Source organism: Dermochelys coriacea, chromosome 7, assembly GCF_009764565.3.
Source record: "Dermochelys coriacea isolate rDerCor1 chromosome 7, rDerCor1.pri.v4, whole genome shotgun sequence".
Taxonomy (NCBI): domain Eukaryota; kingdom Metazoa; phylum Chordata; order Testudines; family Dermochelyidae; genus Dermochelys; species Dermochelys coriacea.
The window spans coordinates 76893577-76910027 of NC_050074.1; the positions used below are offsets into that span (position 1 = coordinate 76893577).

Sequence of the window (16451 nt, forward strand, 5' to 3'; positions counted from 1 at the left end):
AACAGGTGTAGGTAGCAGGGCTTTGCCTAATTTAGTTGAGGATGTGATGCATGATACACGGCCCCTCTTTAGTCCACTTGGGCAAAGCATGCCAAGTGATGGCCGATCTCACTGGTGTCATACAAAGCAAACTGAGTGGGACAGAAGTGAAAAGGGCTGGGATAATTAATGTTTGGCATTCTGAAGACATGATTTTAAAAGGTGTAATAATACTTCAAAATACACATTACTGAAGAGTTTTAACACAATTTATTTTATGCTTAAATAATCAGCTAGATCATCCAGTGTATGTTGTTTTCATACATACGTAATTAGAACTATTATCAATGAACGTTGTTTTCATATGAATATAATCAACAAATTAAAGTATTTCACCAAAACCCAAATAAAAATGCCCTTTAAAACACAGCAGCCTTAACAACCTAATATTACACTGCTAGAATGATTACAGATGATTGGCTTACTGAAAGATTCTACATCTTATAGCCAGTACACAATACAGTAATAATTTTACAGCGTGCTGCCAGTCTATTAGCTAATAATTTCTCTTCGGTTCATTTTAAAATATCCCAAACTTGTGCTTTATAAGAGCACCAACCCAGTTCTAAAGCTGCAAGCATTACCCCCATTATAAAGCGAGAACAGATAACACCCCCCTCCCCATAATGCAACTACTGTATATGGTATGTTTTTAGGTCATTTCATTGAAAAATTGGCAACAGCAACAAATATTAGATGAAGGGCTTTGTGTTTACAGATAAAATCCTATTTATTATGTTGCAGTATAGTGTTTGCAAAACTGGAAAAGATTTAATCAAAATAAGGTGAAACACATGCATCAAAATATTAGTACTCTGAAGAAAAGTTTTCACAGAACTACTGAATTCCTCATTTTGGGAATCATTTAAATTTGCAGCAGATTTTAAAGATTTTTTTAAAATCAAGCTAGCATTTTTGCATATACAAACATTATAATTGCTAATATACAAGAATCTGTGAAGATACACCCAGAATATCCTTGTAGGTGTAGCCATTTGAGACACCTATTTTGTTTGATGCATTTGCAATATTCTGTTTGTGATCTAAGAGGCAGTGCCTTATCAACATTCATTCTATTTTTTGTTAGAATTTATACAGTGTTATTTATTTACAGCAAAACTATTGATGTTTAAAAAAGAAACAAATAGTGTTTTATACCCTGACAGTTTGGGTCCAAGAAAAATAAGGCGAGCTGTTGTGGATTTAGTAATTTTAGTGTCTTTCCATGGTTTAGCCATTTCATCTTCTTATGTCCCCTCTGACCACAGGAATTTATTTCTTTTATGATGACATCAAATTCTTGAAATAAAGCTGTTAACAGCATGGCAATCTTGTATATACACTGCATTGTTAATTGCACACTCTCCAATCCTGTGAATGACAGTGAATTTCCATGCTCTGTAAATTGGCTCATGCTAAATTAAATTTTTATTGTTTTTTTTGCATAAAGACCATGCGGTTAATGTGTGGAAGCAGCAAACACACGCACACTTGTATCAGTGAATGTTTAATTCCTGTTGATTTTTCTTCCATAGTGTCTGTCTAGAATACTGGCAGTAAAAGCACACAATCCTGTGGAAAAAAGATAGCACAAAATGGTTTCAGAATCATTTTCATACATTTTTGCAATACAAAAAAAGTCTAATGAATCTTATGGTATGCTGTAATAAAAAGTTAAATAAGGCAGTTTTTAATGAGGTTAGTTGAATTGCCAGTATGAACAACATATGGTATGCTACACTCCTGATGAAGTGGCTTACAAAATGTTTGGAACACATTACATTTAATTACAATGAAGAACTTAACAGCTTTTCAAAAATGTCTGAGAAATATATGCTAGCAGAGATAGCAACGTTTCCAGAATGACAGTGCAACTCCAATATCAACACTTTTTTATGTGTGGCAGTCATCCACATTATGGCCCAGATCCTGCACGCATTGCACATTCAGAACTCCCACTGACTAGGAGAACAAGGCATGCAGAATCAGACTTTATAAGGCTACATGCAATGGAAGACTTTATGAGGCTACCTATGGCAATGGTGTGATTAGACTAGGAATTAAATGTACATATCACCATGTGTCTTAATTTGGTGGATAAGAATAGTATGGATACGAAAGAAATGCAATTCATACTCTCTTGCCTATTTGAAAATGGTCATATAGTTCTGCATATAGTGATAGTAACTATCATCTACCTAAGAAGCTTGTTAAAGCTGTCATACAAGAGCAATGAAAATGCATCACAGCTGATGACAGTGCTGTAATCCCATATTAATGACAGATAAAAATGCAATAAAAACATGCTAACACATCATGAACTGAAAGAAGCCAACCATTCTTCCTAGCAACTTAATGTAGAAAAGCTTGTTTGTCTTTCTAAGCTCTGTTTAAACACTGGCTGTTGGATTCAGAGACTAGCATGTTTATTAATCGGGTCACAGGTCCATGCACATTCCAAAGGAGAGCACTCTCTTTGTCCTTTTATGGTAAAACAATGTGTCTTTACCCACGTATGTTGTCTACATAAATTTATCCCTTGCTCTGAAAGCCCAAGGTCTAAGTCTTGCTGGTACAAGAAGATCTCAGTGAAAGTCACAATTTTAATTTCACATGAAAATTTTCAGCATTTAATGTCTATGCACAACTCAAATTTTGCTTTATTTTCAATGTTGAAAAAGCCATTTTTGCCTCAAAAACTTGCAAACAATACATATTTTTGCATATTTTCAATGTGAAAGCCATCTTTGCTCAAAACCAGTCCCTTCTTTCATCTATTTTTGCTCAAAGCCAGATCCAAATTCCCTGGTAACATACCATCTGTGAAAATGAACCCAGTTTTGAGTTTATAATAAAATATTTAAATGTTTGAATTTTCAATAGTCTTAACATTTTATATTGCTTAATCTGTACTCTTCTAGTTGCAAGCTTTTCATTATGGAACGTCAACACAGGGCACAGATCACATTATTAATTCACCTCTGTGTAGAGGGCCATTTTCATTATTTTCTGAATTTGTGGCCAGGTTCTAGCTAGGAACAACTACATACTGGAAATCATGTGGGAAAGCTATAACCGTTCACAGTAAATGTGGGTGGATTTATTTTCTGAAGGGCTCACTAAGCAGGTCAGAATGACTATGTTTGATGGATTAGGCAAAAGTTGCTTTATAGGGTAATATTTTTTTTAAAATTGAATACCCCCACCATGCTATGTATTCATCCTATGGCAATAGCATTACATCACACTTACGCACTAACGGGTTCTTGCTGCATCCCATACCATGTAAGGAATATTGGGCTTGATCCTGTATTTCTTCTAAACCTCATATTCCCACTGGTTTCTACAGGGGCAAAGGGCCTGGTTTAGGTGCATAAGGATAACTGTCATACAGATCTAATCTGCTGGTTGACAGGGATGACTAATACAGGAAAATCCTAGATCCTAGATAGATATACGGGAGCAGACCTTTTAGCTGGGGCACATTTTCCAACAATCAAGTCCTTCTCTTTGGCTTGCTTTCTACAGAGTGGTAAGTTAGCCAAAACTCCACAAGTGAGAAAGGGTTTCATTAAGAACATTCATTTTCATTGTACCTAAATATTGTATGAATACATTCTGCAGACACACTGTGAAGTGGTATTAGTTCTGTTACCATACTTTGGATGTTTCAGAATAAACACGTCAATTCAGAAATGGTGTTAGGCTGACCTGGGGGGCTGGTAACTGGTTATTAGGTGCCAAGAGAAAGTGAGTACAGTAGAACCTCAGTGCTATGAACACCAGCATTATGAACTGGCCAGTCAACTACACACCCCATTTGGACCTGGAAGTACACAATCAGGCAGCAGCAGAGACCCCCCCCAACCCCTACCCACCCCCCCAAAAGCAAATACAGTACAGCACTGTGTTAAACATAAACTACTAAAAAAATAAAGGGAAAGCAGAATTTTTCTTCTTCACAGTAAAGTTAAAGCTGTTTTAAGTTAATGTTCAGTTGAAAACTTTTGAAAGAACAACCATAATGTTCTGTTCAGAGTTATGAACAACCTCCACTCCCAAGGTGTTCGTAACTCCCAAGAGGTTCTACTGTAGTCAGGTTTGAGATGCTTGCTCTTCAGAGGTTGGATCCTATGAAATCCTGAGTGCTCTGGCCCTGATCCTGCACTTAAGTACATCACGAACTTTAAGAATGAGTGTATAGTCCTGTTGAAATCAATGAAACTATTCACATTCTTAAAAAATCCACACGTGCCTCTCTGAACTGAAACTAAATTGTCCAGGACCTCACAGGAACAAGCCGCAGGGCTAGTGAACCTCAGGTTGGGTACATTATAATCATTGCAGAGAACCACTGGCCGTCTGGAGATGACTTCATTCTTCCTCTAACTTGTCTTCAGAATAACATTGGGATTAGTTTTACAGATACTATTTATTCTATTCTGTATCCCTACAGTCAATCCTGTATCAGGCTGTGTAGGGAAAGAGACTGCTTGTGGGATGTAGGTTTAAGGATTAAAAATACTCTAAACAAAGCTAAGGAAAATTCAGGGATAAAAATACCCTCGTACAGTATATGCATAAAATGGAAGGCATGATTGAAGAAAGCTCTATCATCAGCCATTTGAAGCAAAACAAAGTGCCATACAGAATGTCCTTTTCTTCATTTATAATCAAGTTTGCTACATTTCTGGACAAAATAATTCTGCTGGCTTTGTAATTAGCGAAGTAATACAGAGGAATTGCAATAATGACCATTTAAATTTGGTGTAGGTTTTATTTCAGCAGAATCTACAAATTGTCAGCTGTTTGGTTATAATTGTAAAGGGCGGATCCATAAAATTCATAGGAAACATTTGGTAAGGATTATTTGTTGATGTATATTTAGACTTTTTACTGAATTTTACAAGGACATTGGCTTTCATAACATTCAGATCACATGTCTGACTGAAAGAAGTGCTTCACTCAAGATATACTGTTTACATTTACTTGTATGCAAGTCATTTACCTCTCACATTCAAGTCTGATTTTATTAACAGAAATTTTGTTAATTGAGAACTGTATGTTTCTTAGACCTCTACTCCTACAAATAGTTTTTAAAAATAACATACACATATTTTGTGCGTATTTGCAATATGGGGGCCTGATATTGGACTTCCTTGCTTAAAACAGATGCAGGGGCAAAAGAGTTCATTGATTATACAATGTGCTAACTGGTGCACTAGTACTGTATTTGCTCTAGGCCTAAACAATGGAATGATATTGATCAAACTGACCGTTCACTGTTCTGCTGTTATGAATAACTCTTCTTCTCCACATGTCTGACTTCTCTCTTCGTCTTAACCTTATAACCTTCTCCCTGCTTTAAAGAAAAGGTACACACATTAACACATATGCAGAAAGCGTTTGGAATTATAAAACTTTTCCAAACAGGTCCTGTGTAGCTATAATAGGATAAGTAAAAAAGCAGTTAAATCACATCAACACTTCATTTCAAAGTTACACACAATTCAGAGTTAACCACTCTGCTGAGCTTCAAAAACAGGATGGAAATATCATCTAAAAGTAGAAATCACAGGTTTAAATTTTCAAAAATAGACATGAATTTTGGATGCCTCCATTGTTGGTACCAAACTTGAAATACCTAGGGTTGAGCTTCCCATTGACGTCCATTAGATTTGTAGGTGCTCAGCATCTCTGGAAAAATCAGACTCATAGGCATCCTAGTCAGGCACTCAAAATTAGTGGCCACTTTTGAAAATTTAAACCATAGTTATTATGATGTCTCATAACAACTGTGCTTTAAAGTGAATAGGTTAGTAAAGGAAAAAAGGAAGAAAAAGAGCCAACAAAAAAATCCACCAAAGCAGAGCAGCAGAAATAAAGCCAAGGAAACTGACAAGCAGTGCATGTGTCATAAATAAGGCTACGATTTTGTCAAGGGTATTTTTATTAAAAGTCACGGACAGGACGTGTGCAGTAGACAATCACGGATATGTACACACAGTAATGCAGTTTTCACTGTATCAGTACAGAAGCTTTTAAATTGCCTAGTAAACTCAGGCTGAAGCCAGAGCCCCACCGCACAGGGCTGAAGCCGAAGCCAAAAAGCCGAAGCCAGAGCCCCGCTTAGGGTGACCAGACATCCTGATAGTAGGGGCTTTGTCTTATATATGCAATTGTACCCTTCCTACCCTGTGAAAAGAAAAAGGTGTCCTGATTTTTCACACTTGCTATCTGGTCACCCTTGCCCTGCCAGCTGGGGCTGAAGCCCAAGCCTGAGCCCACTGCCTGAGACTAAAGCCCTAGCCCGAGAGGGACTGAAGATGAAGCCAAAGAACTCGCTGACATCTCTTGAAATCACAGAATCTGTGACTTCCATGACAGAACTGTAGTGTTGGTTACAGATTCTTGCCTTTTAAAACAGCAGACTATTAGCCAATGTCATATATATTTCCAAAATGCATTGTATTTAGGTTAAGTTGTAGAACAATGAGCAGAATTCTTTGTGCCTATGCTAAGCTTTATTGTGGAAATCTACTAATAGTTATACTGTTCCAGCCTTTGTTCTTTGTACATGCAGAATCTGTTAGAAGTATGATGTATGTTCTGTTAAGGAATGTTATTTATGAATTCTGTGTTGGGTCCATTAGTAGACAACAGTTCATGACTCTATGGTCTATACAGAATACTGACATCCAGAATGTTATTGTGTGCTGAAAACAATATGTTAGGGAGGATTTGGACTGATGTCTTTGATTCCTGAAAAACAGGCATGAAGTTAGATAAGAAAAGGGGAATTAACGTGCGAATCTTCTGCTTGCTTTAAACAAGGCTACTATATATATATATATATATATATATATATATATAAGTCAAATTAACTTCATACTTTAGGATAGACACAGATGAAAAATTGAAGCTGTGATCATTGCAAGCCTGTTCCCAAGAGTTGGTATCCTCTCTGTTTGTGTCGATTTATCTATGTTTAATAAACTGATTGAGCCAAGTTTTCGGACGTCTTGTTAACTGATAATCAAATCAAAGCCCTAACAAGACCTAGAGCTGCAGCTATTCTACATTAATTAAAAATAACCCAATATTTATCTAAAAATAAATACCCTGATAATAATGGGCCTATTTCACACTGGAGTAAAAAGTGTTTGTTATATAGGGCATCAGTGGAATTCACCAGTAAGGATCATTTATCTTTATTTAATTATAAATATTTTTAGTTTTGAAGTAACCCATATTTAGTTCACAGTACATTCCAAATCCATTTTTTCCTTACTAAACAGTAATGTTTTTCTGGTAAGACTAAAAGACTGAAGAGTTTCATCTGGGGAGGAGGTCATGGGTATTTATATGTTCAACTCTGTTCTATTTTCATTTGCTTGTGTTTTACTATCAGAAGAGGGACAATAGCAGTGATTCTTATGCCTTCTGAGCCAAATCCTAAATTCTGATTCTGTTGTTACTCAGACAAAAGCTCCATTAACTTCAATGAGTTTTTCCAGAGTAAAGTCTTAGTTCAAGCTGAGGGCTCAATAGCACCTTTAAAGAACAGTCCTGCATTAGAGCTGCATTAAAGACAGCCAAATTGTCCTGTGCTATTTCTCTTTAGGGATGCAATATACTGCCTTCAGCGCATCTATCCAGCTCTGCTGACCAGGAGAGAGAGAGAGAGATGGAGAGAATAGGCTTCCCTCCTCCTCATCTCCCCTAGTCACTTTGGGATGACTTGCACCCTACAGGTTACACAGAAAGAGCAGTTCTTATGCTTCAGGGCATAAAAGAAGTGAAGTTGGAACTGGCTCCTGCATGGAAGGGCAGACAGAAGCTACTTGCAGCCCTATTTTCATTCTATTCTCCAGAGAGGCTGGCCCTGAGTAAGGATTTTGGGATTTGGCCTGATGTTCTCTTCTCCACACTGCCAAAATCCAAACATGTTCATGGCAGGCTGAATCCTGAAACCACTTAGTCACATGAGCTGTGTCACTGAAGGATTACTCAGATGAGTAAGGGGTTGCAGGATCAGGTCCCCTGTTCGCTACAGGTAAATATTTTTTCTGTTTGTGAAGGATGATACAAAACACACATCAGGTCCATGGTAAAGATGCTAAAAGACAACCAAAATATACATATGAAACTACTTATTTTTTGGGGAGAGGGAGGAGTCAAAGGCGAGAATTCAGACCCAGTCCTAAATTTAAAAGCACTGACTGTTTTATACAAACAAACCCTGATATCTTAGTGTGAAACAGATTTTTGCTGCTAGCACAATGAAAATAGATCTTTCTGAAAATGAATCCTATCAGTAAACATTACAATGGTAAAACCTTGCCCTTCATCCAGATGCACAGCTTGTCAACAATGCAAGCACTTCTCTTTGCCAAGACTTGATGTTAAATTGCAAACCTCCAGCCCTTTAGTAGCGCTTTATAGATAGTCAGCAGAACCCTCCTCTACTGTTATTTCTTTGTAGCCCCCCCCATCCATTACCATTTCACCAACTTTTCTCTCATGTGGGATAACAACACGTCTTATTACTTTCCGGGTGACCTGTAGGAAGCAACACATGAAAAGTATCGATTTTCTTTCCTGATTCTAAAAGGAGAAAGCATGGTAAGAGTAGTTACTTGAATACAACGATTCAGAATAGTCAAACTGTAATTCATGATTACTTTTCTTGTGATGATGTTGCCTTCTTCATCGGTAAACTGTTCTTCTGTTACTGATTCACCAGGAATGTTTTTTGCTTCCTCACCCTAAAGAATGTGTTATAAGATTAGCAATAGAACCTATATTTTTGCATTGCCCACACATTTATTTTCACACCACTCCAAACAACAAACACATGCTAGATTGGATTTTAAGTAATAAAATATGTTCAAATGGATTTATCTCACATGGATAACGTGAAAGGTGTCTTTAAAGCACTGTCTGTATAAATATGCTAATAGCTGTATTTTAGTACATGAAAGGTGTCCTTAAAGCATTTACTGAGTTTCTAACTTGTTTCTTTTAAGCACTAAATCATGCATCAAACTCCTTGAGCAACAAGTAATTTTTCTGTAATGTTAGAGTGCTGTTGTCTGATTCCTGTTCAATGTAAGCAGGAGTTCACAATGGCGTAGTCTCTAAACAGACATCCATTAAGCTATAAGTGCCAATCATTTATGTACAGGAATTCTAAAATCTAAGTACAGAGAGTAAAATTCGGGATTTTAAAAGAAAAATGCACTCACCTCACCCAAACAAACAACCAAAAAGTTCACATGAGAAGAAACATTTCTCTCTATTTAGAGAATGGAGAAAATATTTGAAATGAAATCTTGTTGAAATGGCGGTTGCCAGCCAATGGGAGCTGTGCGGGCAGTGGTTGGGGTGGGGGCAGTGTGCAGAGCACCCTAGCTACCCCTATGCATAGGAGCCGGAGGATGGACATGCCACTGCTTCCGGGAGCTACACGGAGCCATGGCACACATGGAGTGGGGCAAGCCCCGGAGCCCGCTCACTGGCAGGAGGTCGAGGGCCAGATTAAAACATCTGAAGGGTCGGATGTGGCCCCCAGGCCATAGTTTGCCCACACCTGCCCTACACAAAACTTGGTTAAGTAACTAAACAGTCACTTTCTGCACTGGCGGAAGTTTTCAGATGGACTGGTAGTGGAGCTCCATGCAGAACACACTACAGTAATCCAGTCTCAATGTGACTGTGGTGAAGCTCTAATGAGAAAAAGAAATCAAAAAACTGGCTTACAAAATCAGATTACAAGATGCACATTGAAGTGAGGAATGACAAAATGGGTCTCCTGTGGCACTCTCAAGAGGGCAAGTACCCACCTTGGTGGGTCTTTCATTTGCTTTGGTTATCTTTCTTCCCCTGCCCTTCTCATAGGCAAGATGTCAGAATTGACTTTTTAAGCAGGATATGCCCATAGCAAGGAACTGTTCCCTGCTGTGTTGGTGGCCATGGGGCTGGGAGATGGCAAATGGTTTGACAAATACTTTGTGAACTGAAATTTGTGTTATTTCCCAGCCACTGTGCGAAATACAGGGGAAACAATACCCTTAAGTTTCAGAGATGAAGCCAGCTGGGAACTGATAGTATGATCTATTATGCTGGGCACTTTTGCAATTGTCATTTAGACCAATACATTTTATTTTTTAAAAACGTGCCATCCGTTCCAACGTAAAGTAATTAAAATCCATAATGACAAGTAATGTGGCCCAGTGACAGGGAAGTAGAGACAAGAGACCTAGGATGTATTCTCAAATCTAGTGGTCACTTGCAGGGGTGCCATTTGGGGGGATACAGGGGAGGGCTCTAGCTCCCCCCACCCCCAGTTTCCTAGGGGAGGTCTACTCATCCTAGCCGCAGACCGAGCTCTCAACTGCAACAGTTTGAGTGTGAGATGTGATGAGTTGGGAAGCTGGGAGCAGCACAGCCTTTGGGGCAGGGAGTTTGTTTATAAACAGGGGCAGGGTGATTAAGATAACAAAAGGCTTGTCATTAAACAGAAGGAGGAGTCCTTGTGGCATCTTAGAGACTAACAAATTTATTTGAGTATAAGTTTTCGTGGACTAAACCCACTTCATCAGATGCATGCAGTGGAAAATACAGTAGGAAGATACACACACACACACACACACACACACACACACACACACACACACACACACACACACACACAGAGAACATGAAAAAATGGGGGTTGCCATACCAAGTCTGAGGGTAATCGATTAAGGAGCGTCCAGGGAGGTTGAAGTGTTCTCCGACAGGTTTTTGAATGCTATAATTCTTGGCGTCTGATTTGTGTCCATTTATTTTTTTGCATAGAGACTGTCTGGTTTGGCCAATGTACATGGCAGAGGGGCATTGCTGGCACATAATGGCATATAATAATGATAACATTCAAAAACCAGTCAGAGAATACTTCAGCCTCCCGGGACACTCAATTACAGACCTAAAAGTCGCAATTATTCAACAAAAAAAAACTTCAAAAACAGACTCCAATGAGAAACTGCAGAACTGGAATTAATCTGCAAACTGGACACCATTAAATTAGGCTTGACTAAAGACTGGGAATGGATGAATCATTACCCAAACTAAAAACTATTTCCCCATGCTAATTTCCCCCCTACTGTTACTCACACCTTCTTGTCAACTGTTTGAAATGGGCCATCCTGATTATCACTACAAAAGTTTTTTTTCTCCTGATGATAATAACCCACCTTAATTGATCACTCTCGTTAGAGCTGGTATGGGAACCCCCATTTTTTCTATCTATCTATCTATCTATCTATCTATCTATCTATCTATCTATCTATCTATCTATCTATCTATCTATCTATCTATCGTCCTATTGTATTTTCCACTGCATGCATCTGATGAAGTGGGCTTTAGCCCACGAAAGCTTATGCTCAAATAATTTATTAGTCTCTAAGGTGCCAAAAGTACTCCTCGTTCTGTTTGCTGATACAGACTAACACGGCTACCACTTTGAAACTTATCATTAAAGTAAATGAAGGATCATTAGACGATCCTGAAAGTACTGCCGGGCACTTCAGTTAAAAGACAGGAAACAAAGGATGGGAATAAAAGGTGAGAATGGAGAGAGATAAATAGTGGTGTCCCTCAGAGGTCTATACTGGGACTAGTCCTATTCAACATATTCATAAATGATCTGGAAAAAGGAGTACGCAGTGAGGTGATAAAATTTGCAGATGATACAAAATTATTCAAGATAGTTAAGTCCAAAGCAGACTGCAAAGAGTTACAAAGGGATCTCACAAAACTGGGTGACTGGGCATCATAATGGCAGAAGACACTCAGTGTTGATAAATGCAAAGTAATGCACTTGGCAAAATATAATCCCAACTATACATACAAAATATAATCAAACTATACATACTACATTAGCTGAACCTGTCAATAATGAGAGCTTGGAGTCATTGTGGATAGTTCTCTGAAAACATCTGCTCAATGTGCAGTGGCAATTTAAAAAGCGAACAGAATATTGGAAATCATTAGGAAAGCAATAGATAATAGAAAAATATTGCTTCTCTATAAATCCATGGTACGCCAACATATTGAATAGTGCGTGCAGATTTAGTCACCCCATCTCAAAAAGATACATTGAATTTGAAAAAGGTACAGAGAAGGGCAACAGAAATGATTAGGGGTATAGAGCACCTTCAGTAGCAGGAGGTATTAAAAAGACTGGGACTTTTCAGCTTGGAAAAAAGATGACTAAGGGGGATATGACAGAGGTCTATAAAATCATGACTGGTGTGGAAAAATTGAATAAGGAAGTGTTATTTACTCTTTCACATAACACAAGAACTAGGGGCCACCAAATGAAATTAATAGACAGCAGATTTAAAACAAAACAAAAAAAGTATTTCTTCACAGTCAACCTGTGGAACTCTTTGCCAGGAGATGCTGTGAAGGCCAAAACTATAACAGGGTTTCAATAAGAACTAGGTAAGTTCAGGGAGGATAAGTCAAGCAATGGCTATTAGCCAGGGTGGGCAGGGATCCAACACTGTTCTGCATGTCTGTCACCTCTGTTTGTCAGAAGCTGGGAGTGGGAAACAGGGCAACTTGATGATTACCTGTTCTGTTCATTCCCCCTGGGCACCTGGCATTGGCCACTGTTGGAAGACAGGATACTGGGCTAGATGGACTATTGGTCTTACCCAGTACAGCCATTCTGATGTTCTTATACAGAATTCAGATGTATCTGCTCCCCGCTATAACCCACTAGACCCCGCTCTCCTCCCAGAGCTAGGATAGAACCCAAGAGTCCCGACGGGGTCTCTCTCTCCACGGAGTTAGTAATAAAGTAAGAATATACATTAAAATTTTAAACCTAACCAGTGTCCCTTAAGTAACTTGCCACAAGATGTCAGAACATGTTATTAGAACTGAGTGAGTCTAATATTTATTTACTTTTCTTTCTTTTATACAGGAATTAGATTCAGGGCTCCTGTCAAAAAAACTAGAGTTTTCAAGTGCCTAAGTAGCTCCAGGAATCACGGTTAAAGTTGTCCCCCCCCACATCTGAAATGGCGCTCCTGGTCACTTGCTATATGACCTTGGGCAAGTCACTTCCTTTTTCTGACCCTCTGTTTCCTCCCCTTACCCCATCCTTTGTCTGCTCTATTTAGACTGTATGCAGTGTTAATATAGCTGTGTCGGTTCCAGGATACAAGCAACACAAAGGGGGTGAAGTAATATCTTTTATTGGACCATTGGTGAGAGAGACAAGCTTACACAGAACTCTCATCTGAAGAAGAAAGCTTGTCTCTCTCATCAACCAAACTTGGTCCAATCAAAGATATTACCTCACCCATCTTGTCTCTCTAGTTAGCGTGTAAGCATTTTGCTGCTGCGGGCTGTGTGTGTGTGTGTGTGTGTGTGTGTGTGTGTGTGTGTGTGTACACAGTGCTGAGTTCAATGGAGTCTCGACTAGGGCCTTTAGGCAGTACTGTAATACAAATAATGAATAATAACATCACCATAACCGCCACCATAAAAATTATGGCTCATAGGAAAGGTAACCAACACACGATGCCATGTGCATGCCCAGCTGCTCTCAGGTTGCTTTTATACTTGTTTCCTTTCTTACTGCATAAACAGGTGGGAATTTTGTCTGTATGTTTACATTTTTTTATATAAATGAGTGACACCTACTGTGATCAACTTTGAAACACAACATATCAGTAAACTGGAAGACATTTACTACAAGATGATTCAGCTTCAAAGGTATCTTGGGCTCTTACTTACATGCTCCTTTAAGCACAGTTTAATGATAAATGCAATGAATACTGAGCAAGCCAGTGCTGATGAAATCTAGCTCACAGATTTTTCTTGCTTGTGGGTAGTTAAAATAAATTACAGTGGGGTTCACAGTAGATAGGGAGATAGATCGGATTGCACTGAATTTTCTAGCCCGATGTAGTTATTAAGAAGGACATTTACTAGAAAAACTTGCCCACTGGCAGTTTTACTTGCTGTTGTCATGAACATAAAGAGGTATTGGGTTAGAACAGCACATAAGATAACCACACCACAACTGCTGCTTTTTGCCTTGAAAATACAGAACTGGTGCATCCACAGCAGAAGTGAAGCGTAGATTCTTCTTGCTGCAACATGTTTGTATAAAGCTTTATTGTACCCATGACTGGTTTAAATCACTGTCACAAAATGGAGAGCTTTAGAAAAGCAGGAAGAAAAACTTTATATAGTATATTCATCATTAATGGAAGCTCAGTTATATCCCGGGAATTGTACTGAACAAAGCTGTGATCCACTGCCCCAACCCCAGAGTACAATGAAGGGAATGCTGGCTGGCTTTTCAAACCGGATCTTTGTTACCATACTAGCTGGAATGCAGTCCCTCCAAAGCCAATTGGCATCCTCTTTGCTGCTCTCCAGGGTAGGAGACCCAGTGAGCAGTGTTTTGTTTTCTTTTTAAGTCTTCCAACCAGCCCTTTTGATTTTCTGAACTTTTATTTACAGATTGTGTGTGTTCTCAGGGACCTCCAACTAAACGGGGTTATACAGTCAATGCTGCAGTCATGTGCTTAAGGTTACTCTTGGTTCCGGAGAGCTCTGATTTTCTTTTATGTTTGCTTTGTTGTGAGAAGGATAATGATTCATTTTGTTCCTATTTTATCTGTTATTTTTAATGGCAGGGAAGAAGGGTCAGCTCCCAGACTGCTGTGCTGGGCATCACAAAACGGGGAAGAGATGGCCAGCCCTCTGTAGAGATAGAGGTGGTTAGGGACTATTTAGAAAAGCTGGACGTGCACAAGTCCATGGGGCCGGACGAATTGCATCCGAGAGTGCTGAGGGAATTGGCGGCTGTGATTGCAGAGCCCTTGGCCATTATCTTTGAAAACTCGTGGCGAACGGGGGAAGTCCCGGATGACTGGAAAAAGGCTAATGTAGTGCCCATCTTTAAAAAAGGGAAGAAGGAGGATCCTGGGAACTACAGGCCGGTCAGCCTCACCTCAGTCCCTGGAAAAATCATGGAGCAGGTCCTCAAAGAATCAATCCTGAAGCACTTAGAGGAGAGGAAAGTGATCAGGAACAGTCAGCATGGATTCACCAAGGGAAGGTCATGCCTGACTAATCTAATCGCCTTTTATGATGAGATTACTGGTTCTGTGGATGAAGGGAAAGCAGTGGATGTATTGTTTCTTGACTTTAGCAAAGCTTTTGACACGGTCTCCCACAGCATTCTTGTCAGCAAGTTAAGGAAGTATGGGCTGGATGAATGCACTATAAGGTGGGTAGAAAGCTGGCTAGATTGTCGGGCTCAACGGGTAGTGATCAATGGCTCCATGTCTAGTTGGCAGCCGGTGTCAAGTGGAGTGCCCCAGGGGTCGGTCCTGGGGCCCGTTTTGTTCAATATCTTCATAAATGATCTGGAGGATGGTGTGGATTGCACTCTCAGCAAATTTGCGGATGATACTAAACTGGGAGGAGTGGTAGATACGCTGGAGGGGAGGGATAGGATACAGAAGGACCTAGACAAATTGGAAGATTGGGCCAAAAGAAATCTAATGAGGTTCAATAAGGATAAGTGCAGGGTCCTGCACTTAGGATGGAAGAATCCAATGCACCGCTACAGACTAGGGACCGAATGGCTCGGCAGCAGTTCTGCGGAAAAGGACCTAGGGGTGACAGTGGACGAGAAGCTGGATATGAGTCAGCAGTGTGCCCTTGTTGCCAAGAAGGCCAATGGCATTTTGGGATGTATAAGTAGGGGCATAGCGAGCAGATCGAGGGACATGATCGTTCCCCTCTATTCGACACTGGTGAGGCCTCATCTGGAGTACTGTGTCCAGTTTTGGGCCCCACACTACAGGAAGGATGTGGATAAATTGGAAAGAGTACAACGAAGGGCAACGAAAATGATTAGGGGTCTAGAGCACATGACTTATGAGGAGAGGCTGAGGGAGCTGGGATTGTTTAGTCTGCAGAAGAGAAGAATGAGGGGGGATTTGATAGCTGCTTTCAACTACCTGAAAGGGGGTTTCAAAGAGGATGGCTCTAGACTGTTCTCAATGGTAGCAGATGACAGAACGAGGAGTAATGGTCTCAAGTTGCAATGGGGGAGGTTTAGATTGGATATTAGGAAAAACTTTTTCACTAAGAGGGTGGTGAAACACTGGAATGCGTTACCTAGGGAGGTGGTAGAATCTCCTTCCTTAGAGGTTTTTAAGGTCAGGCTTGACAAAGCCCTGGCTGGGATGATTTAACTGGGACTTGGTCCTGCTTTGAGCAGGGGGTTGGACTAGATGACCTTCTGGGGTCCCTTCCAACCCTGATATTCTATGATTCTATGATTCTATGATTCTAAGGGTGTAGCTGAGTCTCTGTGACCCATAAGAGTA

General features: G+C 39.7%; 1 protein-coding gene across 44 annotated transcripts in view; it reads right to left on the reverse strand.

Annotated features, from left to right (window-relative positions):
- Positions 1–230: 230 nt before the first annotated feature.
- Positions 231–16451, reverse strand: part of ANK3 (ankyrin 3) — a 540818-nt gene continuing 524597 nt past the window's right edge. For 43 of the 44 annotated variants that reach the window (XM_043519064.1, XM_043519067.1, XM_043519066.1 and 40 more), the window contains 2 exons: positions 5316–5401; positions 231–1611 (listed from right to left, as the gene is read on the reverse strand). In XM_043519064.1, the coding sequence (XP_043374999.1) occupies positions 5333–5401 (69 nt within the window). In that variant the 3' untranslated portion in view covers positions 231–1611; positions 5316–5332. Of the gene's footprint in view, positions 1612–5315; positions 5402–8541; positions 8602–8723; positions 8808–16451 lie in introns of all 44 variants that reach the window. The other variant, XM_043519053.1, reaches the window with a different exon arrangement.